The 25,922-nt window shown below is 45.3% G+C and overlaps 1 protein-coding gene across 4 annotated transcripts in view; it reads left to right on the forward strand.

The window, feature by feature from the left end:
• Nucleotides 1-25,922, forward strand: part of LOC138669019 (E1A-binding protein p400-like) — a 343,483-nt gene that overhangs the window by 208,705 nt on the left and 108,856 nt on the right. For all 4 annotated transcript variants that reach the window (XM_069756066.1, XM_069756069.1, XM_069756068.1 and 1 more), the window contains 3 exons: nucleotides 20,042-20,153; nucleotides 20,261-20,398; nucleotides 20,917-21,078. In XM_069756066.1, coding sequence (XP_069612167.1) covers nucleotides 20,042-20,153; nucleotides 20,261-20,398; nucleotides 20,917-21,078 — 412 coding nt within the window. The remainder of the gene's footprint in view (nucleotides 1-20,041; nucleotides 20,154-20,260; nucleotides 20,399-20,916; nucleotides 21,079-25,922) is intronic.

Genomic DNA, 25,922 nt, shown 5'->3' on the forward strand with positions numbered 1-25,922 from the left:
CTACACGATCGCCTCTGCTACAAAGAGGTGAAGCACAGATCACCTCTATGTAGCAGAAATGCAGCATTGGTTAGAGTGCCGACCACAGGGTGGCGCTCACAGCAATCTGCCATCAACAACCATAGAGGTCTCAAGGAGACCTCAGGTTGTTATGGCAATGCACCGCTGACCCCCGATCTTTTGACAGGGGTCAGCGGTGCGAGCGCTTTTGGCCGCGCGGCCGGCGGCGCTTGTTAAATGCCGCTGTCATAGTTTGACAGCGGCATTTAACTAGTTAATGGGCGCGGGCGGATGGTGAATCCGCTCGCACCCATTGCGGCCACATGTCAGCTGTTGATAACAGTTGTCATGTTGCGGCTTTGAGGTGGGCTTTGAGGTGCAACAAGTTGCATTTTTTTGCGTCCAAATTTCGGCAAAAAAAAACGCATGCGTCGCAAAACGCAGCGTTTTAGTGTGCGTTTTGGTGCGTTTTTATTTGCGTTGTGCGTTGCGTCGCCGATGCAGCGGCGCACAACGCTAATGTGAACGTAGCCTTAAATAGTCAAGCAATGCAAGTTAATCTCACCACATCTTCCTTTTGACCTCTGGATGCTGTCTTGAAGGACAACAGTTGTGAGCTATATAAGTGGGATATGCCTCTGTAACAGATAAGCCCACAGATCCAAGGAACCAGATCCTCTTTACAAAACCACAGCCAGGAACCCTCTAAAGCAGGGATCCCCAACTCCAGTCCTCAAGGCCCACCAACAGGTCATGTTTTCAGGATTTCCTTTGCATTGCACAGGTGATGCAATTATTACCTGGGCAAGACTAAGGAAATCCTGAAAACATGACATGTTGGTGGGCCTTGAGGACTGGAGTTGGGGATCCCTGCTCTAAAGGATAGCTGCCAGACAATGCCAGCTTAGGGGACCACGGCCTTGCTGAAAGAATATACAGGTGCTTCTAACAAAATGAGAATATCATCAAACAGTTAATTTATTTCAGTTCTTCAATACAAAAAGTGAAACTTCATATATTATATAGAGTCATTACAAACAGAGTGATCTATTTCAAGTGTTTATTTCTGTTAATGTTGATTATGGCTTACAGCCAAGGAAAACCCAAAAGTCATTATCTCAGTAAATTAGAATAATTAACCCCTTCATGACCCAGCCTATTTTGAACTTAAAGACCTTGCCGTTTTTTGCAATTCTGACCAGTGTCCCTTTATGAGGTAATAACTCAGGAACGCTTCAACGGATCCTAGCGGTTCTGAGATTGTTTTTTCGTGACATATTGGGCTTCATGTTAGTGGTAAATTTAGGTCAATAAATTATGCGTTTGTGATAAAAATGGAAATTTAGCGAAAATTTTGAAAATTTCGCAATTTTCACATTTTGAATTTTTATTCTGTTAAACCAGAGAGATATGTGACACAAAATAGTTAATAAATAACATTTCCCACATGTTTACTTTACATCAGCACAATTTTGGAAACAAAATTTTTTTTTGCTAGGAAGTTATAAGGGTTAAAATTTGACCAGCGATTTCTCATTTTTACAACGAAATTTACAAAACTATTTTTTTAGGGACCACCTCACATTTGAAGTCAGTTTGAGGGGTCTATATGGCTGAAAATACCCAAAAGTGACACCATTCTAAAAACTGCACCCCTCAAGGTACTGAAAACCACATTCCAGAAGTTTATTAACCCTTCAGGTGCTTCACAGCAGCAGAAGCAACATGGAAGGAAAAAATGAACATTTAACTTTTTAGTCACAAAAATTATCTTTTAGCAACAATTTTTTTATTTTCCCAATGGTAAAAGGAGAAACTGAACCACGTAAGTTGTTGTCCAATTTGTCCTGAGTACGCTGATACCTCATATGTGGGGGTAAACCACTGTTTGGGCGCACGGCAGGGCTTGGAAGGGAAGGAGCGCCATTTGACTTTTTGAATGGAAAATTAGCTCCAATTGTTAGCTGACACCATGTCGCGTTTGGAAAGCTCCTGTGTGCCTAAACATTGGCGCTCCCCCACAAGTGACCCCATTTTGGAAACTAGACCCCCCAAGGAACTTATTTAGATGCCTAGTGAGCACTTTAAACCCTCAGGTGCTTCACAAATTGATATGTAAAAATGAAAAAGTACTTTTTTTTCACAAAAAAATTCTTTTCGCCTCAATTTTTTCATTATCATATGGGCAATAGGATAAAATGGATCATAAAATTTGTTGGGCAATTTCTCCCGAGTACGCCGATACCTCATATGTGGGGGTAAACCACTGTTTGGGCACTCGGCAGGGCTCGGAAGGGAAGGCGCGCCATTTGACTTTTTGAATGGAAAATTAGCTCCAATTGTTAGCTGACACCATGTCGCGTTTGGAGAGCCCCTGTGTGCCTAAACATTGGAGCTCCCCCACAAGTGACCCCATTTTGGAAACTAGACCCCCCAAGGAACTTATCTAGATGCATATTGAGCACTTTAAACCCCCAGGTGCTTCACAGAAGTTTATAACGCAGAGCCATGAAAATAAAAAATAATTTTTCTTTCCTCAAAAATGATTTTTTAGCCTGGAATTTCCTATTTTGCCATGGGTAATAGGAGAAATTGGACCCCAAATGTTGTTGTCCAGTTCTGAGTACGCTGATACCCCATATGTGGGGGTAAACCACTGTTTGGGCGCACGGCAGGGCTCGGAAGGGAAGGCACGCCATTTGGCTTTTTAAATGGAAAATTAGCTCCAATCATTAGCGGACACCATGTCACGTTTGGAGAGCCCCTGTGTGCCTAAACATTGGAGATCCCCCAGAAATGACCCCATTTTGGAAACTAGTCCACCAAAGGAACTAATCTAGATGTGTGGTGAGGACTTTGAACCCCCAAGTGCTCCACAGAAGTTTATAACGCAGAGCCATGAAAATAAAAATAAAAAATTATTTTCTCAAAATGATCTTTTAGCCTGCAATTTTTTATTTTCCCAAGGGTATCAGGAGAAATTTGACCCCAAAAGTTGTTGTCCAGTTTCTCCTGAGTACGCTGATACCCCATATGTGGGGGTAAACCACTGTTTGGGCACATGCCGGGGCTCGGAATTGAAGTAGTGACGTTTTGAAATGCAGACTTTGATGGAATGCTCTGTGGGCGTCACGTTGCGTTTGCAGAGCCCCTGATGTGGCTTAACAGTAGAAACCCCCCACAAGTGACCCCATTTTGGAAACTAGACCCCGAAAGGAACTTATCTAGATGTGTGGTGAGCACTTTGAACCCCCAAGTGCTTCATAGAAGTATATAATGCAGAGCCGTGAAAATAATAAATACGTTTTCTTTCCTCAAAAATAATTATTTAGCCCAGAATTTTTTATTTTCCCATGGGTTACAGGAGAAATTGGACCCCAAAAGTTGTTGTTCAGTTTCTCCTGAGTACGCTGATACCCCGTGTGTGGAGGTAAACCACTGTTTGGGCACACGTCGGGGCTCAGAAGGGAAGTAGTGACTTTTGAAATGCAGACTTTGATGAAATTGTCTGCGGGCGTCACGTTGCGTTTGCAGAGCCCCTGGTGTGCCTAAACAGTAGAAACCCCCCACAAGTGACCCCATTTTAGAAACTAGACCCCCCAAGGAACTTATCTAGATATGTGGTGAGCACTTTGATCCCCCAAGTGCTTCACAGACGTTTACAACGTAGAGCCGTGAAAATAATAAATCATTTTTCTCTCATCGCCCATGACGGCACCACGGAGAGAGGGGATCCGCCCACCAAGGACAGGAAACCTACGGATAAAAAGGCGGTACCACTCTCCTGCATCAGTTGGTTTCCTGTCCTTGATGGGAGACCTACGGACTTACCAGTCGTCGTTGGAATTCCGGGGCCAACCAGTCCGATTCAGGCAGCTGGGGTCCCTCTGCCTCGGCTAGGGTGGTGACCCGAAGCGCCACCGCTGGGAGCCAGTGGGCCGACAGGGTGTGCGGGGGAGGTGACAAGGAGTTCGCGGTCACCTCCCCAGGTAAGATGCAGCAGCGGCAACATCCAGGGGGGTCCCTCTGTGGTTGCGGGAGGTGCGGCGTGACCCTCCCCTAGCACGCGTCAGCCTGCACACTGCACGCCATCGGGTATGCAGAGCCACGCAGTAGGGTCTGCATAGGACCGGGGGTGCCGGTCAGCAGCGCCATATCTGCACTCCGGGCGGCCATCTTGTGAGTACGGCGCATGCCAGGAGTTGCGCTGGTCTCGCGAGACGCTGGGCTGGATCTGCGCAGGCGTCGGCGTTCGGCGCTCCTCGCCGTCGGCTGAGCGCTACTGCGCAGGCGTCGCCGATAGGAGCGTCTGCGCAGGCGTCGCCAAAAGATAGGTCGCTTGGGCGTTCCAAAGGCGCCGCAGAAGCGTCTGCGCAGGCGTCGCCAAAGGATAGGTCGCTTGGGCATTCCAAAGGCGCCGCAGAAGCGTCTGCGCAGGCGCCGGCGTTCGGCGCTCCTCGCCGTCGGTTAAGCGCTACTGCGCAGGCGCCGGGGAAAGCGGCGGGAGCTTTAAAAATGGGGGATTTACTTCCTCTCAGCGGCTCTGCAGTTTATCAGCAAGAGCCTTAGGAGCTACTAATCGTCGCAGCATCAGGCGCAGCCAGCGTTATTAGCAGCAGACCAGCAGCAGTATGAGCGACCCGGCGTCTCCCCTGCCTGGATCACCTCCACCTACAGCATCGCCTCAGCAGCAGCAAAAAAGGCGACAGCAGAAAAGTTACCAGGACACCGGCAAAGAACGCCAAAGGTCTCAACACAGCAAGGAGTCCAGCACGGCGTCGGGGAAAAAGCCAGAGGCTGAGAATCCCCAACCGGTATTTATGGGTCCTGGAGGTGGTAAGTTGATCTTCGTGAAAGTTAGAGACAGTAAGATTATTATTTGTCTCTTTTAGGGGAGGAAAAGCGTAGGTAAAACAAAGCACAAAGCCTGTGCCATCTGTAAAGAGGATCTTCCACCCGCATGGGAGAAGCAGCTATGCAATTCCTGCGAACAGTATCTGAAAGCCTGCCTGGGTTTGCAACAGATCTTAAAAACCTGATTAAAGAACAGGTGGAAGACACCTTTAGATCCCTTAAAAGGGGAAAACAACGGAGAAGGACCAGACACAGGTCCCCGTCCCCAGTCTCTAAATCTGACAGCGATAGTGCGAGTTCAGCATCCTCCGACTCCTCCTCCTTATCCTCATCATCCACTTCTTCCTCAGGAGGTCACAATTGTTTCCCGCTAGAGGACACTGATGGCCTCATAAAGGCAGTGAGGAGTACTATGGGACTAGTAGACTCCCACACCAAAAAGTCAGCACAAGACATCATGTTTGGGGGATTAGAACAAAAAAAGAGGAGAGCTTTTCCGCTTAACGAAGCAATTGCAGCGTTAATTAAAAAGGAATGGAAAAAACCCATGAAAAAGACTCTCCTAACCCCGAAAAGGAAATACCGCTTCGAGGATGAATCCTGTTCCTTCTGGGAAAAAGCCCCCAAATTAGATGTAGCAATAGCCAAAGCATCAAAGAAATTCGCTCTCCCGTTTGAGGACATGGGGAGGCGGACGCCTTCCTCAAGGGCTCTTGGGAGTCAGCGGGAGGAGGCCTGAAACCAGCAGTGGCAGCAGCTTGCACATCCCGCTCCCTAATGATCTGGTTAAATCAACTAGAGGGTCAATTAAAAGGGAAAACCTCCCGAGACTCGATGCTGAAAACATTACCTGTAATAAGGGGAGCGGCGGCTTTTCTGGCTGACGCCTCAGCAGACTCTATCAGGTTAGCCGCCAGGTCAGCAGTGTTCGCCAATGCGGCCAGGCGTGCCCTCTGGCTTAAAAATTGGCCTGGCGATCTGCAAACAAAAACAAAACTATGTACTATCCCCTGCGAAGGGGAGTTTTTGTTCGGTTCCACATTAGATGACATCCTGGAAAAAGCCGGGGGCAAGAAAAAGTCTTTTCCCTCCCTTGGTCTCCCCTCTTACCGGAAGCCCTTTCGGAACAAGAGGTTTTTCCGCAAGAACCCTGGGAGAGGCCAGGGAAAGTGGGAGGATAAGAGGAACAAAAACAAGGGGTTCATCTTTAACAAAAACCCCACTGATAACAAGAAACCTTCTCAATGAAGGTTCGCCCCAGGTGGGAGGGAGGTTATCTCTCTTTCTTCCAGCCTGGAAAAAGATTACCTCCAGTCAATGGATTCTGAACATTATAGAATCAGGCCTGAGGCTGACATTCAAAAGATGCCCCCGTCCCTCTTTTATGATGACATCCATAAGATCTTCGGCAGAAGAACAGCTGGCTCTGGAAAACGAGGTCATCGAGTTAGTAAAAAAGGGTGTACTCCTGGAGGTTCCCCCACAAGAAAGAGGGCAAGGGTACTATTCCCCTCTATTCCTGAGGAAGAAACCAGACGGTTCCTTCAGGACTATTATAAATCTAAAGAAATTAAACGATTTCCTGGAGATTCAAGCATTCAAGATGGAAACGATAAAGTCATCTATCAAGATGTTGTTTCCCCAATGCTTCATGGTGGTCCTGGACTTAAAGGACGCATATTATCACGTCCCAATACACAAAGATCACCAGAGATTCCTCAGGATGGCAGTTCACATCAGGGGAGTCCTAAAACACTTCCAGTTTTCAGCTCTACCATTTGGTCTTGCCATAGCTCCGAGGATTTTCACAAAGCTGATAGCGGAGGTAATGGCTCACCTCAGAGAAGAAAATACCCTAATCGTTCCATATCTGGACGATTTCTTGGTGATAGGCTCCTCCCCGCAACATTGCAAGGATCAACTGGCAATAGTGATGCATTCTTTGAAGGAATTGGGCTGGCTAATAAACATGGGAAAGTCCAGACTAATGCCTTCTCAGGTCCAGGAGTACCTGGGTCTCACTCTAGACTCCAAAAAGATGGAATGTCGTCTCCCGGAGTACAAGATACAAAAACTAAAAAGTTTAGTATCGAGAACCCAATCTCTCCCCTCCATAACACTCCGTCAGGCCATGTCCCTCTTAGGCTCTATGACCTCTTGCATCCCTGCAGTCCAGTGGGCCCAATTACATTCAAGAGAACTTCAATGGCAGATATTATCGGAGCAAATCCATCTAGGAGGGCATTTAGACGGGCAGTTGACTTTATCTCCTCGCACCAATCACTCTCTAACATGGTGGAAATCGCAGGAAAATCTTTCCCAGGGAGTCCCGTGGGTAATTCAGATCTCGAAAGTCCTGACTACGGATGCAAGCCCTTCAGGGTGGGGGGCTCATCTGGGCGACCTAGTAACCCAGGGCACTTGGTCTCCATCCACAGTCAACAAATCCTCCAACATGAAGGAGCTCCTTGCAGTAAAATTTGCCCTTCAGGAATTCTTGGGGGTCCTTCACTCTCACCATGTAAGAGTAATGTCAGACAATCGGGTGGTAGTATCTTACCTAAATCACCAGGGGGGCACCCGTTCCAAAAATCTAATGGAGGTGACCAATTCAATCCTGCAAATAGCCGAGAGCAACCTCTTATCCCTAACAAGCTTACACATAAGGGGAGTGGACAACTACAAAGCAGACGTCCTCAGCCGGTCCAGTCTAAAACAGGGGGAATGGGAACTAAATCAGGCGATATTCACCCAGATCACAGAAAGATGGGGCGTTCCCAAAATAGATCTCTTTGCAAGTCATCTAAACAAAAAAGTAACCTCCTTTTGCTCCCTATCTCCCCTGGGGAACCCAGTAGCTGTGGACGCCTTCCTGATATCTTGGGGTCACCATCTGGTCTATGCCTTCCCTCCTCTTATTCTGATTCCAGCAGTGCTGAGGAAGATTCGGGAGGACGGGGCGCTGGTCATCTTAATTGCCCCGTTCTGGCCGAAGAGGCCTTGGTTCTCATGGATGAGGAAGTTATCAATATCAGACCCTTGGGTATTACCAGACCTCCAAGATCTGTTGTCACAGGGCCCAGTCTGTCATCCGCAGGTCAAGAACTTGCACTTGACAGCTTGGCTCTTGAAAGGAAATTACTAGAAAGCAGGGGGTTCTCTCCGGGCTTGATCTCAACTCTGTTACAAAGTAGGAAGCCTGTTACAACAAGACAGTATGGCAAGATATGGAAAAAGTTTCTGTCATCATCAGGTGCAAAAATAGGGAAAGAAATTCCCCTTAATTCCATATTAGAGTTCCTACAAAACGGGTTGGAGATGGGTTTAGCCACTAACACCCTAAAAGTTCACGTGGCAGCTTTGGGAGCCCTATTCAATTTTGATTTAGCCTCAAATAGGTGGGTCGCTAGATTCATCAGGGCGGCAGGAAGATCAAGGCCTCTTCCAGTAAAAGTTGTTCCTCAATGGGACTTAAACTTGGTCCTTAAAGCCCTGACTAATTCTCCATTTGAGCCATTACACGAATCTACAATAAAAAATCTATCCCTCAAAACAGCTCTATTAGTCGCCCTCACTTCGGCCCGCAGGGTTAGCGATTTACAGGCTCTCTCAGCTAACCCTCCCTACACACAATTCCTAGAGGATAGGGTCATTTTAAAAACAGACCCAGCATATCTCCCAAAAGTGGCTTCAAAATTTCACAGGTCTCAAGAGATATCTCTCCCCTCCTTCTGTCCCAATCCTAAAAATGAGGAACAAACATTACATACACTAGATGTAAGAAGATGTCTCTTACACTACCTAGAAGTCACTAGAGAGAGTAGGGAGGATTCCTCTCTGTTTGTGTGTTTCCAGGGTCCCCGGAAGGGGAAAAAAGCATCTAAAGCCACCATAGCAAGATGGATCACGGACGCCATCAGTCTATCATACTCAGCAAGTGGGATGTCTGTTCCCGGGGAGATTAAGGCTCACTCAACAAGAGCAGTAGCGACTTCCTGGGCGGAGAAGGCCGGAGCTTCCATAGACCAGATATGTAGAGCTGCTACCTGGTCCTCACCATCCACATTCTATAGGCACTATAGATTGGACCTAATCTCCTCTTCAGACCTTACTTTCGGTAAAAGGGTTCTGGAGGCGGTTGTCCCTCCCTGAATGTACTATCTATGCAATTCTCTCCGTGGTGCCGTCATGGGCGATCAGAGAAAAATATAGTTCTTACCGATAACGGTATTTCTCTGAGCCCATGACGGCACCCGTACATTCCCTCCCTTCACTTATGGGTGCGCACATCAAATTAGTGCCATAGTCTATTTATAGTCTTTAAACACGCGGTATCTCGTTATGATAAACAGTTAAAATTTAACAAATGTTTAGTAGTCTCCCATCGTTCTCTATGTAAAACAACTGATGCAGGAGAGTGGTACCGCCTTTTTATCCGTAGGTTTCCTGTCCTTGGTGGGCGGATCCCCTCTCTCCGTGGTGCCGTCATGGGCTCAGAGAAATACCGTTATCGGTAAGAACTATATTTTTCTTTCCTCAAAAATGATGTTTTATCAAGCATTTTTTTATTTTCACAAGGGTAACAGGAGAAATTGGACCCCAGTAATTGTTGCGCAGTTTGTCCTGAGTACACTGATACCCCATAAGTGGGGGTAAACCATTGTTTGGGCACACGTCGGGGCTCGGAATTGAGGGAGCACCATTTGACTTTTTGAATACGAGATTGGCTGGTATCAATGGTGGCGCCATGTTACGTTTGAAGACCCCTGATGTGCCTAAACAGTGGTAACCCCTCAATTCTACCTCCAACACTAACCCCGCCACACCCCTAACCCTAATCCCAACTGTAGCCATAACCCTAATCACAACCCTAACCACAACACACCCCTAACCACAACCCTAATTCCAACCCTAACCCTAAGGCTATGTGCCCACGTTGCGGATTCGTGTGAGATTTTTCAGCATCATTTTTGAAAAATCCGCGGGTAAAAGGCACTGCGTTTTACCTGCGGATTTTCCGCGGATTTCCAGTGTTTTTTGTGCGGATTTCACCTGCAGATTCCTATTGAGGAACAGGTGTAAAACGCTGCGGAATCCGCACAAAGATTTGACATGCTGCGGAAAATACAACGCAGCGTTTCCGCGCGGTATTTTCCGCACCATGGGCACAGCGGATTTGGTTTCCATATGTTTACATGGTACTGTAAACCTGATGGAACACTGCTGCGGATCCGCAGCCAAATCCGCACCGTGTGCACATAGCCTAATTCTAAAGGTATGTGCACACGCTGCGGAAACCACTGCGGATCCGCAGCAGTTTCCCATGAGTTTACAGTTCAATATAAACATATGGGAAAAACTGCACGGAAACGCAGGGGTTTACATTCCGCAGCATGTCACTTCTTTGTGCGGATTCCGCAGCGGTTTACAACTGCTCAAATAGAAAATCGCAGTTGTAAAACTGCAGTGAAATGCGCAGAAAAAACGCGGTAAATCCGCCATAAATCCGCAGCGGTTTAGCACTGCGGATTTATCAAATCCGCAGCGGAAAAATCCGCAGAGGACCAGAATACGTGTGCACATACCGAAACCCTACCCCTAACCCTACCCCTAACCCTAGCCCTAACCCTAGCCCTAGCCCTAACCCTAACCCTAGCCCTAACCCTAACCCTACCCCTAACCCTATTCTAACATTAGTGGGAAAAAAAAATTCTTTATTTTTTTATTGTCCCTACCTATGGGGGTGACAAAGGGGGGGGGGGGGGTCATTTATTATTTTTTTTTATTATAATCTATCTCAGTGATCAAATCTCAGTGATCAAAATGCACTTTGGAACGAATCTGCCGGCCGGCAGATTCGGCGGGCGCACTGCGCATGCGCCCGCCATTTTGGAAGATGGCGGCGCCCGGGGAGAAGACGGACGGACCCCGGCAGGATCGGTAAGTATGATGGGGTGGGGGGGGAGCACGGGGGGGGATCGGAGCATGGGGGGGGGGTGAATCGGAGGGCGGGAGGGGTGGAACGGAGCACGGGAGGGGTGGAACGGAGCACGGGGGGGTGGAACGGAGCACGGAGGGGGGTGGATCGGAGTGCAGGGGGGGTGATTGGAGCACGGGGGGTTGATTAAAGCACGGGGGGAGCGGCCAAGAGCACGGGGGGGAGCGGAGCACAGGACGGAGGGGAGCCGGAGCAGTGTACCGGACAGATCGGGGGGCTGGGGGGGGCGATCGGTGGGGTGGGGGCACATTAGTATTTCCAGCCATGGCCGATGATATTGCAGCATCGGCCATGGCTGGATTGTAATATTTCACCAGTTATAATAGGTGAAATATTACAAATCGCTCTGATTGGCAGTTTCACTTTCAACAGCCAATCAGAGCGATCGTAGCCACGAGGGGGCGAAGCCACCCCCCCTGGGCTAAACTACCACTCCCCCTGTCCCTGCAGATCGGGTGAAATGGGAGTTAACCCTTTCACCCGATCTGCAGGGACGCGTACTTTCCATGACGCCACATAGGCGTCATGGGTCGGGAAGGGGTTAATAAATAACACCTGCAAAGGCTTCCTAAGCATTTTAAAAGGTCCCTTAGGCTGGTTTCACATTTGTGGTTGTGTCCACAGCGTTTCTGAGGCATACATGCGCATGCGTCTTGATTTCCTATCTTTAATATTGTAGACGCAGGTGCATGCGTTCGCACGCGTTTGCTTACGCATGCGTCTTTTCGCGGTGTGCAGCAGGGCGCTGCTAACGCACCATGTTGCAAACGCATGCAAACACAGCGTGTGTTTTTTTGCCGTCATGCGTAAGCTGATGTGGATAAAAAAGCTGCCTTTGCTTGCGTTTTTGCATGCGATTGCCGACGATATGCTGCGGACTCATCCGCAAATGTGAACCTAGCCTTAGTTTGTTTCAGTAGGCTCCACAATCATGTGGAAGACAGTTGACTTGACAGATGTCCAGAAGGCAGTCATTGATACACTCCACAAGGAGGGTAAGCTACAAAAGGTCATTGATAAAGAAGCTGGCTGTTCACAGAGTGCTGTATACAAGCATATTAATGAAAAGTTGGAAGGAAAAAGTGTGGTAGAAAAAGGTGCACAAGCAACAGAGATAACCACAGCCTTGAAAACATTGTTAAGAAAAGACCATTCAAAAATTTGGGTGAGATTCACACGAAGTGTACTGCTGCAGGAGGCATTGCTTCAAGAGCCACCACACACAGATGTATCCAGGACATGGGCTACAAGTGTCGCATTCCTTGTGTCAAACCACTTATGACCAACAGAAAACGCCAGAACTGGACTGTTGCTCAGTGGTAAAAGATGTTGTTTTCAGATAAAAGTAAATTTTGCATTTCATTTTGAAATCAAGGTCCCAGAGTCTGGAGGAAGAGTGGAGAGGCACACAATCCAAGCTGCTTGAGGTCTAGTGTGAAGTTTCCACAATCAGTGATGGTTTGGAGAGCCATGTCATCTGCTAGTTTAGGTCCACTGTGTTTCATCAAGACCAAAGTCAGCGCAGCTGTCTACCAGGAAATTTTAGAGCACTTCATGCTTCCCTCTGCCGACAAGCTTTTTGAAGATGGAAATTTAATTTTCCAGCAGTACTTGGCACCTGTCCACACTGCCAAAAGTACCAATACTTGGTTTAAAAACAACAGTATCACTCTGCTTTAAAGATACCAGTCATAAATTACCATATACCCATGTAAATGGCCGCTCAAAAATTCAATTATCAGTGAGGAGAAAAGTCAAAAAAGTACCAAAACCTATAAAAAGATTTATTGAAGAATAGATATCACAAAAAATATCAAGTATAAAAAGGGGGTAAACTTCCTTATATACAAAAAATTCTTACATGTTTTCCATAATCATGGATAAGTGATTACATCTATGGGTGTAAAAAACGGCCAAAGGAAAGGTCCGGATATAATGTACAGATGCAAACAAGACAAAAGGCATGTATAAGTATATTCTGTTTCCCCTATATTTCATATATATGCCTTTAAATATAATGCCTTTGAATATATTGGGGATATATGCCTTTAAATATAGCAAACTAGCATACAGTGCATACATATGTATAAAAACAAAGTGCCATCAGTATAGCCACTACATCGCTCCGTATGCATGCCATTCAAAAATGAACATCATGTTAGTAAAGTAAGAGATAATTACCCATCACAATGATGTATCCCACCTAGACCTCCTCCACGCTTCCTCAGGGGGCGTGGAGGATGTGTCATCCCTGAGGAAGCGACATAATTTGAACGCGAAACACGTGTCCGGGAAAGTGGCTGAGCCACCGTTTACCTTTCTAGAGCTGCCCTGTTCCAGAGGATGGATGGATTTTTTTTTTTTTGTTATCCATGAAGGAACTTGTAGAGGCCTAAATGCATCCAAGGCTAAAATTGCTCTCTGGATCCGGGTGGCAATCTTGGAGGCGTACCGGTTTAAGAACAGAGCGCCTCCCCCTGGGATTAAGACCCACTCTACCACAGCACTGGGTGCCTTCTGGACTGTTTGCCATTGGGCATCTGTCCTACACCTTTGCAAAGTGGCAACCTGGTCTTCCATTCTCACGTTTGCCAAGTTCTGCAAGGTCCGTACCTACGCTTCGACAGATGCCATTGTAGGTAGGAGAATCTTTCAAGTGGCAGTGGCTAGTTCTCTAACCTTAATAGAGTTTGTGCGGTTTCCGACCCTAGGGACTGCTTTGGGACGTCCCATGGTTTCCTGTGTCCCCAATGAAGCGATAGAGAGAATAAGATGTTTTGTTACTCACTGTAAAATCTGTTTCTTGGAGCCTTCATTGTGGGATACAACACCCTTTTATGTTTGACAGCTTTATTAACGGTTTTTTAACCCCTTTACCCCCAAGGGTGGTTTGCACGTTAATGACCGGGCCAATTTTTACAATTCTGACCACTGTCCCTTTGTGAGGTTATAACTTTGGAACGCTTCAACGGATCCCAGTAATTCTGACATTGTTTTCTCGTGACATATTGTACTTCATGACAATGGTAAAAATTCTTTGATAGTACCTGCGTTTATTTGTGAAAAAAACGGAAATTTGGCGAAAATTATGAAAATTTCGCAATTTTCCAACTTTGAATTTTTATGCAATTAAATCACAGAGATATGTCACACAAAATACTTAATAAGTAACATTTCCCACATGTCTACTTTACATCAGCACAATTTTGGAACCAAAATTTTTTTTTGTTAGGGAGTTATAAGGGTTAAAAGTTGACCAGCAATTTCTCATTTCTACAACACCATTTTTTTTAGGGACCACATCTCATTTGAAGTCATTTTGAGGGGTCTATATGATAGAAAATACCCAAGTGTGACACCATTCTAAAAACTACACCCCTCAAGGTGCTCAAAACCACATTCAAGAAGTTTATTAACCCTTTTGGTGCTTCACAGGAATTTTTTGAATATTTAAATAAAAATGAACATTTAACTTTTTTTCACAAAAAATTTAATTCAGCTCCAATTTGTTTTATTTTACCAAGGGTAACAGGAGAAAATGGACCCCAAACATTGTTGTACTATTTGTCCTGAGTACGCCAATACCCCACATGTGGGGGTAAACCACTATTTGGGCGCATGGCAGAGCTCGGAAGCGAAGGAGTGCCATTTGACTTTTCAATGCAAAATTGACTGGAATTGAGATGGGACACCATGTTGCGTTTGGAGAGCCCCTGATGTGCCTAAACATTGAAACCCCCACAAGTGACACCATTTTGGAAAGTAGAACCCCTAAGGAACTTATCTAGAGGTGTGGTGAGCACTTTGACCCACCAAGTGCTTCACAGAAGTTTATAATGTAGAACCGTAAAAATAAAAAATCATATTTTTTCACAAAAATTATCTTTTCACCCCCAATTTTTTATTTTCCCAAGGGTAAGAGAAGAAATTGGACCCCAAAAGTTGTTGTACAATTTGTCCTGAGTACGCTGATACCCCATATGTGCGGGTAAACCACTGTTTGGGCGGATGGGAGAGCTCAGAAGGGAAGGAGCGCCGTTTGACTTTTCAATGCAAAATTGACAGGAATTGAGATGGGACGCCATGTTGCGTTTGGAGAGCCACTGATGTGCCTAAACATTGAAACCACCCACAAGTGACACCATTTTGGAAAGTAGACCCCCTAAGGAACTTATCTAGAGGTGTGGTGAGCACTTTGACCCACCAAGTGCTTCACAGAAGTTTATAATGCAGAGCCGTAAAAATAAAACAAAACCTTTTTCCCACAAAAATTATTTTTTTAGCCCCCAGTTTTGTATTTTCCCGAGGGAGAAAGTGGACCCCAAAATTTGTTGCCCAATTTGTCCTGAGTGCGATGATACACCATATGTGGGGGGAACCACTGTTTGGGCGCATGGGAGGGCTCGGAAGGGAAGGAGCTCCATTTGGAATGCAGACTTAGATGGAATGGTCTGCAGGTGTCACATTGCATTTGCAGAGCCCCTAATGTACCGAAACAGTAGAAACCCCCCACAAGTGACACCATTTTGGAAACTAGACCCCCTAAGGAACTCATCTAGATGTGTTGTGAGAGCTTTGAACCCCCAAGTGTTTCACTACAGTTTGTAACGCAGAGCCGTGAAAATAAAAAATCCTTTTTTTTCCACAAAAATTATTTTTTAGCCCCCAGTTTTGTATTTTCCCAAGGGTAACAGGAGAAATTGGACCCCAAAAGTTGTTGTCCTATTTGTCCTGAGTACACTGATACCCCATATGTTGGGGTAAACCCCTGTTTGGGCACATGGGAGAGCTCGGAAGGGAAGAAGCACGGTTTTACTTTTTCAACGCAGAATTGGCTGAAATTGAGATCGGACGCCATGTCGCGTTTGGAGAGCCCCTGATGTGCCTAAACAGTGGAAACCCCCCAATTATAACTGAAACCCTAATCCAAACACACCCCTAACCCTAATCCCAACAGTAACCCTAACCACACCTCTAACGCTGACACTCCCTTAACCCTAATCCCAACCCTATTCCCAACTGTAAATGTATTCTATACCCTAGCTGTAACTTTAGCCCCAACCCTAACCCTAACTTTAGCCCCAACCCAAACTGTAGCCCTAACCCTAGCCCTAACCCTAACCCTAGCCCTAACTCTAGCCCTAGCCCTAACTCTAGCCCTAACTCTAGCCCTAACCCTAGCCCTAATGGAAAAATGGAAATAAATACATTTTTTTAATTTTTCCCTAACTAAGGGGGTGATGAATGGGGGTTTAATTTACTTTTATAGTGGGTTTTTTAGCGGATTTTTATGATTGGCAGCCGTCACACACTGAAAGATGCTTTTTATTGCAAAAAATATTTTTTGCGTTACCACATTTTGAGAGCAATAATTTTTCCATATTTTGGTTCACAGAGTCATGTGAGGTCTTGTTTTTTGCGGGACCAGTTGACGTTTTTATTGGTAACATTTTCGGGCACGTTACATTTTTTGATCGCTTTTTATTCTGATTTTTGTGAGGCAGAATGACCAAAAACCAGCTATTCATGAATTTCTTTTGGGGGAGGCGTTTATACCGTTCCGCGTTTGGTAAAATTGATAAATCAGTTTTATTCATCGGGTCAGTACGATTACAGCGATACCTCATTTATATCATTTTTTTATGTTTTGGCGCTTTTATACGATAAAAACTATTTTATAGAAAAAATAATTATTTTTGCATCGCTTTATTCTCAGGACTATAACTTTTTTATTTTTTTGCTGATGATGCTGTATGGCGGCTCGTTTTTTGCGGGACAAGATGACGCTTTCAGCGGTACCATGGTTATTTATATCTGTCTTTTTGATTGCGTGTTATTCCACTTTTTGTTCGGCGGTATGATAATAAAGCGTTTTTTTGCCTCGTTTTTTTTTTTTTTCCTTACGGTGTTTACTGAAGGGGTTAACTAGTGGGCCAGTTTTATAGGTCGGGCCGTTACGGACGCGGCGATACTAAATATGTGTACTTTTATTGTTTTTTTTTTTTTTATTTAGATAAAGAAATGTATTTATGGGAATAATATATATATATATTTTTCCATTATTTAGGAATATTTTTTTTTTTTTTTTTTTTTTTTTTTACACATTTTGAAAAATTTTTTTTTACTTTTTTACATTGTCCCGGGGGGGGGACATCACAGATCGGTGATCTGACAGTTTGCACAGCACTCTGTCAGATCACCGATCTGAGAGCAGTGCAGGCTGCTTCACAGTGCTCCTGGCACATAGTGCCGGATGTCAGCTGCGATAGACAGCTGACACCCGGCCGCGATCGGCCGCGCTCCCCCCGTGAGCGCCGTCGATCGCGCTGGACGTACTATCCCGTCCATGGTCATAGAGGCCCACCCCACCTCGACGGGATAGTACGTCCGATGTCAGAAAGGGGTTAATGTATGGGTAAGTTCACACAGGGCGTTTTTTTTTTTTTTTTTTTTTCTGCAGCAAAACCTGGTCTTCTTGGCAGGAAAGAAGCTGCGTCAAAAACGCAGGTTTAGGTGCGTTTTTGGTGCGGTTTTTGCTGCGTATTTGGTGCGGTTTTGGGGCGTTTTTTTTATTTTTCTCTTTGTCCATGCTAATGTCGTTGGATTTTCAGCAGCAAATAAAGATACCTGCGTTTTTGCTGCATTTTTTTCAACACCCATTCAAGTCAATGGGTGAAAAAACGCAGCAAAAATGCTGAAAGTGACATGCTCTATGTCCAAAAATCGCAGCAAAGCCCAACATACTGATCAAACAAAAAACCAATGTGTGTGCATGAGATTTCTGAAATCTCATAAGCTTTGCTGGTACTGTAAAAAACAGCTGAGAATTAGCATAAAAACCGCAGCAAAAACACCCTGTGTGAACTTACCCTTAGGCTGTGTGCACACGTTCCGGATTCTGAGTTTTTTTGCTATAAAACCACGAAAAAAAACGCTCACATTAAGCATCCTATTAAAAGAATGCAATCCGCATTTTGTATGCACATGCTCCATTTTTTCCTGAGTGGAAACTCATTCCGGAAATAAGCGCAGCATGTTCATTAATTTGCGGAATCGCGGGGATTCCGCACACATAGGAATGCATTGATCCGCTTAAGCGGATCATGTGCAGATGGTACCCAGGGTGGAGGAGAGAAGACTCTCCTCCACGGACTGGGCACCATATCAATTAAAATAAAAAATAGTGATATACTCACCTTCTGATGGTGCACGCGGCGGCTTCCGTTCCCAGGGATGCTGTGTGGGAAGGACCTGCGATGACATCGCGGTCACGTGACCGTGACGTCACAAAGGTCCTTTGCGCAAAGCATCCCTGGGAACGGAAGCCACAGCGTGCACTGCTGAGGAGATCGGGGGCCGTCGGATGGTGAGAATAACAATTTTTTTTTATTATTATTATTTTTAACATTCTATCTTATTACTATTGATGCTGCATAGGCAGCATCAACAATAAAAAGTTGGTCACACTTATCAAACACTATGTTTGACAAGTGTGACCAACCTGTCAATCAGTTTTTCAAGCGATGCTACAGATTGCTTTGAAAACGCTAGCATTCTACAAGCTAATTACTCTTGCAAAATGCTAGTGTTTAGCGGGAATACGCATGCCAATTCCGCATGCGATATCGATATACCCGCGGCAGGAGTTGCAGAATTTGGCAGAAATTTCCGCGGCAATTCTGCAACGTATGCACTTAGCCTTACAGTTTGATTTTCTTCTGTGTCTTTTCCATGACACTTTTCTGCTCCTACTGCTTTCTCACTAGCTGATTAACTTGGTGTCAGTTGGTGGGTGTATACTGCTGGAGAGAAGCTATTTTTCGTGAGTAGTGTCAGCAACATACACCCCGTGGTTTCCTGTGTCCCCCAATGAAGGCTCTGGGAAACAGATTTTATGGTGAGTTTCTGAAAGTTGATAAAACAAGATTTTTTTGTTAAAGACAAATACTTCATGTTGTAACCCCTTCCCGACCTCCGCCTTTTTTTGGTCGCCATGACATTGTATTAAAATGTAATAACGGGCGATCAAAAGAACGTATCTGCACCAAAATGGTATCATTAAAAATGTCAACTCAGCACGCAAAAAATAAGCCCTCACCTGACCCCAGATCACGAAAAATGGAGACGCTTCAGGTATTGGAAAATTGCTAAAACGTAACCTAGACATGTTTGGTGTCTATGAACTCATAATGACCTGGAGAATCATAATAGCAGGTAAGTTTTAGCATTTAGTGAACCCAGCAAAAAATACAAACAAAAAACAACTGTGGGATTGCACTTTTTTTGCAATTTCACCGTACGTGGAATTTTTTTTTACAGTTTTCTAGTATACGACATGCTAAAACCAATGATGTTCAAAAGTGCAACTTGTCCTGCAAAAATCAAGCCCTCACATGGCCATATTGACGGAAAAATAAAAAGCTATGGCTCTGGGAACGGGAGAGAAAAACGAGAATTCAAAAATGGAAAAGGGCAAGGTCTTGAAGTGGTTAACATAATCCCTCCGCATATCACTAACTGTGTCCATCCATCAACAAGCTTTGGTATTCTCACTATTAAAAAATGTTAGGCTCAGCTGTGAGCCCCATGGCCGGGCATCTGGCTATTTCATGGCTGACACTTGTGCAACCTTCTTTCAATTTCTCTATCCATTAATACTCTCTTTCATACAGTGCACAAAGTCTTTACTAAATGCACACCCTCAGACCACAAAAAAACCAATTGCTATAGTCTGTCGACCTTTCCTGCGCACCACAAGTGGAGCAGCCATAGTTTCTGGAAAATAATCTGACATAACACGTTCAAACCTGCACAACAGTGAATTTGAAGACAACAATCTCATATGGAAAGTGCCGATAAGACAGTATGGCCACCAAAAGGTTCAATATAGCTGGAGAGTGGAATATTTTTGATTCGACCTTGTGTATATCATAACTATATTGGTAATAATGAACAGCAGATGGTGTCTTTTTTTAATTTTTGTGGTATGTGGCCTGCTGCTGATGCACTGCGTACTACTGAACGTTGCAGTGTTAAGCTGGGTCTAAACTGTCTAATACAAATCAGAAATGTATGCCATAATGCTAGTGTACCATTTAATTCCTCCTATTGGTTTTGTCACACTACAATATAAATTATTTAGCTTAATAAATTGTTTAAAGACTTCTATTTTAAATGTTCTGTTCCTAGGTTAGTCAGTGCCAATTCAATAGAGGAGAAGTTGCTGCGGAATGGCACTAAAGATCTCATCAGAGAGGTGGCAGCTCAGGGTAGTGACTATTCTCTGGCATTCTTAACCCAGGTACATATTATTTTGTGTCTTCCTCTTTTACTTATGTCTTTGTGTAGATAAATATTCTTTTGCTATGAAGAACATTGTAAAACCCTTTCTATTTTGCATTGCCCCAGCAAACAATCCAGGAACTGTTTGAAGTATGTTCTCCGCTGGATGACAGTGGTGTGAAAGCTGAAGAGTTTGTGTTGCTATCCCAAGAACCCTCTCCTTCTGATATAATCACCCCAAAGGTGGCAAAGCCTTTTGTGGAGGTAGTAACATCCTTATGTAATGTGCACAGAGGATGGGTATTAGATTTTTTTTGTTTTGTTACAGACAGTAAACGCATTTCATGTAGGAGTACCTCAAGTTATATAAAATTATAAGCTTGCAGTCCTAGTAGTGTAAATTATAACAATATATGAAAGTACAGTCAATGCCAGTCAGTCACTCATTCGATTGTTCCTGCTATTCAGTGCGTAGAGAATGGAGTGAGCTATGGCCATCTATTATTTCTTCTTCTGCCTCCATATAGTGGTCCTCTAACCTCTTATTCTGGAAATAGGGGAAAATAACTAGAATAACAAGATATCCTTGCAATAACTAACCAAAATTGTAAGAATTGTAATTCTAGAGGGATGAATGTTTAAAAAAAAAAATAGACTAACAGTCATAGGATATAAGTAAAAATCTGGGCTAATTCGGGGTGGTCTAATAGAGGACGTGATATAGAAGAGTGTTGGGGTATATCTGTTTTTTGCGCACATTTTGCGCATTTGCTCTTTTACAGGCCCTGGGAAAAATTGAGTTTGGACAAGAAGAAGAGCTTACTGTGTGTTCTGAGCAAAATGGTGCCAAGCCCAATGCTGGGGTCTTCACCTCCATTGAATCTGAATGTATGGAGTGTCATGAACCATCACAATTGAAAGAGTTATCTGACCTTATGCATCAAGTAAGTATAGCTTTGTCACTTTTAGAATTTTCAGTTTGAAGTACAATAGAAAAAACACAGTTTTCTCCTTCACCTCATTGGGGGACACAGACCATGGGTGTTATGCTGTTGCCACCAGGAGGCTGACACTAAGTTAACACAAAAACATGAACTCCTACTCTGCAGTATACATCCTTGTGCCGGCTCCAGGAGAACCAGTTCTTGTCCATAGGAGGCACACGGGTCTGCTATTCAGACCGAAAGCTCTTTATTTTATTTTTACCTTTTTAACCAATTTTTACATTTTTCCAAGTGGAATGAAGGGGCGACAAATCCTTCCAAGGTTCCGATCTCCCCGAACCCTCCCCGTGTCCTCTCCTGCGACGTGGGTTGCCATGCCCGGGTTGATTTTTTGGGGGCGATGGGTCCCTTCAAGGTTCCGATCTCCCCGAACCATCCCCGTGTCCTCTCCTGCAACGTGGGTTGCCATGCCCGGGCTGATTTTTTTGGGGCGACTGATTCCTTCAAGGGCACCGATCTTCCCGCAACGTTACGGACGAGCACATGGAGTGTCGCCTCCATGTATCCTCTTCCGCAGCCAGGCCTAATGCCGGACATTAAGCCCTGTCCCATCCTAGGGGATTTAACCCTTGTACAGTGGCCCCTTTTTGGCATCCGGGCAGCCACCACTGCGCCACCACTGTGAAAGCGGATGGTACAAGGAGGCAAACGGTCCCTCTCCACTTCCCTATTAAAGGGACAGTGGATTTGAGGGTTACCCCTTTATCACTGCACCGTCCAAGACCAGCAGCAGGAGGACCTGCTAATATCGCTGGCTTACCTGCCACATGGCAGCTTCTCCGGGTAAATGCCGGGGCTGGAGGGGGAGGGGTGGAGCTGGTTAATGTGGTCCCATCCTGGCAGCAGGGGTTATCATACGGCCCCCTTCATGCATCGGCGCCAGCAAATTTAGTCCCTGGCTTCTGCCCTTTACTAGGCCGCAACCTCAATCCCTGCCCATGCGATGATGCGCTGCAGAGGCTCTGCCCACCTTTTCTGGCACTTCTTGCACAGAACGCGAAACGCCTCTGATATTCTCGGCTGCCACCTTCCTCCCTCCACGACTGCCTCAGGACATAGACTGCTATCAGGATCCTAGCAGCAGGTGCTCACAGCGCAGGGGCTACGCAGCTGGAGAGCCACGCAGGAGGGGCAGGGTACACAGATCTGGGTAAGGGAGCGCTGCTATATACATCCTCCTCCTTGCTGTAACCCTTTTAAGGAGTTATCCTTTTCAGCAGTCCCTATTATCATAGGGCCACATACAAGGGTACATCATGTCCCAGCTTAACGCATCTAAAAAGTCTAACAAGACTATGGCAATCTTTTTTTTACTTCATGCTCCTCCTGTCAGTCTGAGTTTCCTAAGGCTCAGAGTTCGCCGCTCTGCAATGCCTGTGATCCCAACTGCACTCAGGAGCCCTCCGCCACCACCAAGCCCAGTGTGTACCTAGCCCCCCTGAGTGGGTTTCGTCACTGTCTCAATACATGGCTTCTCTGGCCAGAACGATTGAATCCCTCCGTGATCCTTCGGGGAGCCGAAGCATTCGCAGGACTGATGTAGACTGATCCTCCCCAAGGCGGGAGCAGGCGGTTAGCAGGGGCCGAAAGCACTCTAGAAGCCTACAGAAGCCCACAGGCGCCTAGAAAATGGATCCGTAGCATGTCTTTTGAGGAGACACGTGCCTTGTTGCCTGAGAGATCTGTTTCTCGCTCTCCCTCTCCACAGGTCAGTAGCGAATGCAAATCTTTGTGTGAAACTGATGGTTCCTTAAATCTGGATTCGCTCATTGAGATAGTCAACCAGACTTTAAAGGTTGAGGAAGATTCCGGCTCTGCTCTGGATCAAACAGTGTCCTTTAAGAGGACTAAACGCTCTCATAAGGCATTTGCTATTCACCCTGAATTTCGGGCCATAGTTAGTCGGCACAGGGAACGACCGGATAAACACTTCACAGGACAAATGCCTCTTGAAGCAAAGTATCTTTTCTCAGCTGATCTGAAGAAAGATTGGTCTGAATCTCTGGTAGTAGATCCCCCAGTATCCCGCCTAGCATCCAAAACCCTTCTGTCCGTGCCGTATGGCTCATCCATCAAAAATCCCACGGACTGTCAGATAGAAAATTAGGCTCACTCTGTCTTTAAAGCGTTAGGTTCAGCTCTCTATCCATCCTTCACCGCAGCATGGGTAGCTAAGGCTATGGTCCTCTGGATGGAGACCTTAGCTAATACACTAAGGAGCAGTAATCGTCCTCCAGAGGCAGCGCACCTTGCCAGCCAAATTTCTCGGTCAGGCGATTACCTGGTACATACATTTTTGGATGCAGCCAGCTGTGCTGCTCTGTCAGCAGCCAACGCCATCACTATCAGAAGAGCATTATGGCTCAGAGACTGGAAAGCAGACTCTGCATCAAAGAAGTCTCTCACTTCTCTTCCTTATCAGAGTGGACACTTACTTGGAGAGAAGCTGGATCAGCTTATTTCCAATGCTACGGCAGGTAAGAGCAAATTTCTTCCCCAACAGAGACTCAGGCGTTCCTTTCGGAGACCGCAACAAATCCGTTTCCGTTCCTTTCACTCCAGTCCAGGCTGATCCTCTACCACTACTTCTTCCGGCGCAGGGCATTCTCCACGCAGAGATGGAGGAGCTCAGGTCTTCTACAAACCTGACCAGCATTGGAAATCTCACCCCAAACAGTGAAGACCTAAAGGACCTACACTACCATTCAGAAGTGTAGGGTCACTTAGAAATTTCCTTATTTTTGAAAGAAAAGCGCAGTTTATTTTTCCAATAAAGCTAACATTAAGTGATTCAGAAATACTATCTATACATTGTTAAAGTGTTAAATGTAATGCAATATCTTCATAGGTGTATAGAGGCCCATTTCCAACAGCCATCACTCCAGTGTTCTTATGGTACTTTGTGTTTGCTGTGTAAGAAGGCTAATGGATGGTTAGAATACCCTTGAAAACCCTTGTGCAAGTATGTTAGCACAGCTGAAAACCGTTTGGCTGGTTAGAAAAGCTATAAACCTGACCTTCCTTTGAGCTAGTTGGGAATCTTGTTGTGAATTCTGTGGCTGAATTCACTCCTGTGGTCACAAGTGGTACTGCAGCTTCTGAGCTTCCTCCCTCAGGTGTTCTGGTGAGCTCGTTAACTGCTTCATTACTTAACTCCGCCTGATGCTGCTATCCTTGCTCCTTGTCAATGTTTCAGTGTTGGATCTGAGCTTCTCCTGATTGTTCCTGTGACCTGCTGCTCTGTATAGCTAAGTGCTTTTTGCTTTTTTGTTGCTTTTTTTCTGTCCAGCTTGTCTTTTGTTTTGCTGGAAGCTCTGAGACGCAAAGGGTGTACCGCCGTGCCGTTAGTTCGGCACGGTGGGTTTTTTTTGCCCCCTTTGCGTGGTTTTGCTTTAGGGTTTTTTGTAGACTGCAAAGTTCGCTTTACTGTCCTCGCTCTGTCCTAGAATATCGGGCCCCACTTTGCTGAATCTATTTCATCCCTACGTTTTGTCTTTTCATCTTACTCACAGTCATTATATGTGGGGGGCTGCCTTTTCCTTTGGGGAATTTCTCTGGGGCAAGTCAGGCCTATTTTTCTATCTTCAGGCTAGCTAGTTTCTTAGGCTGTGCCGAGTTGCCTAGGTAGTTGTTAGGCGCAATCCACAGCCGCTTTTAGTTGTGTTTAGGATAGGATCAGGTTTGCAGTCTACAGAGTTTCCACGTCTCAGAGCTCGTTCTTGTATTTTTGGGTATTTGTCAGATCACTGTGTGCGCTCTGATCGCTAAGCACACTGTGTTTCTGGATTGCCTTCATAACACCTGTCATTAGCAAACATAACAGTACAAGGAGCCAACTAATGATTCTCAATAGAGGGAAAGAAAAAGTTCTGACATCATTTTTTTTTTTTCTCTGCTCTGTGTTCACTTTTTTTTTTTCCCCCTAGAAATTTGGGTGATTCTGGACACAGGTGTGGACATGGATATTCAGGGTCTGTGCTCTTCAATGGATAATCTCGTTATAAATGTACAAAAGATTCAAGATACTATTGATCAGAAATCTATGTTAGAACCAAGAATTCCTATTCCTGATTTGTTTTTTGGAGATAGAACTAAGTTTCTAAGTTTCAAAAATAATTGTAAGCTATTTCTGGCCTTGAAACCTCATTCTTCTGGTAATCCTATTCAACAGGTTTTGATTATTATTTCTTTTTTGCGCGGCGACCCTCAAGACTGGGCATTTTCTCTTGCGCCAGGAGACCCTGCATTGAGTAGTGTCGATGCGTTTTTCCTGGCGCTCGGATTGCTGTACGATGAGCCTAATTCAGTGGATCAGGCTGAGAAAAATTTGCTGGCTTTGTGCCAGGGTCAGGATGATATAGAAGTATATTGTCAGAAATTTAGGAAATGGTCAGTACTCACTCAGTGGAATGAATCTGCGCTGGCAGCTTTGTTCAGAAAGGGTCTCTCTGAGGCTCTTAAGGATGTCATGGTGGGATTTCCTATGCCTGCTGGTTTGAATGAGTCTTTGTCTTTGGCCATTCAGATCGGTCGACGCTTGCGCGAGCGTAAATCTGTGCACCATTTGGCGGTACTGCCTGAGGTTAAACCTGAGCCTATGCAGTGCGATAGGACTATGACTAGAGTTGAACGGCAGGAATACAGACGTCTGAATGGTCTGTGTTTCTACTGTGGTGATTCCACTCATGCTATTACTGATTGTCCTAAGCGCACTAAGCGGTCCGCTAGGTCTGCCGTCATTGGTACTGTACAGTCCAAATTCCTTCTGTCCATTACCTTGATAT

This window comes from Ranitomeya imitator, chromosome 1 (assembly GCF_032444005.1).
Source record: "Ranitomeya imitator isolate aRanImi1 chromosome 1, aRanImi1.pri, whole genome shotgun sequence".
NCBI classification, from domain to species: Eukaryota; Metazoa; Chordata; class Amphibia; order Anura; family Dendrobatidae; genus Ranitomeya; species Ranitomeya imitator.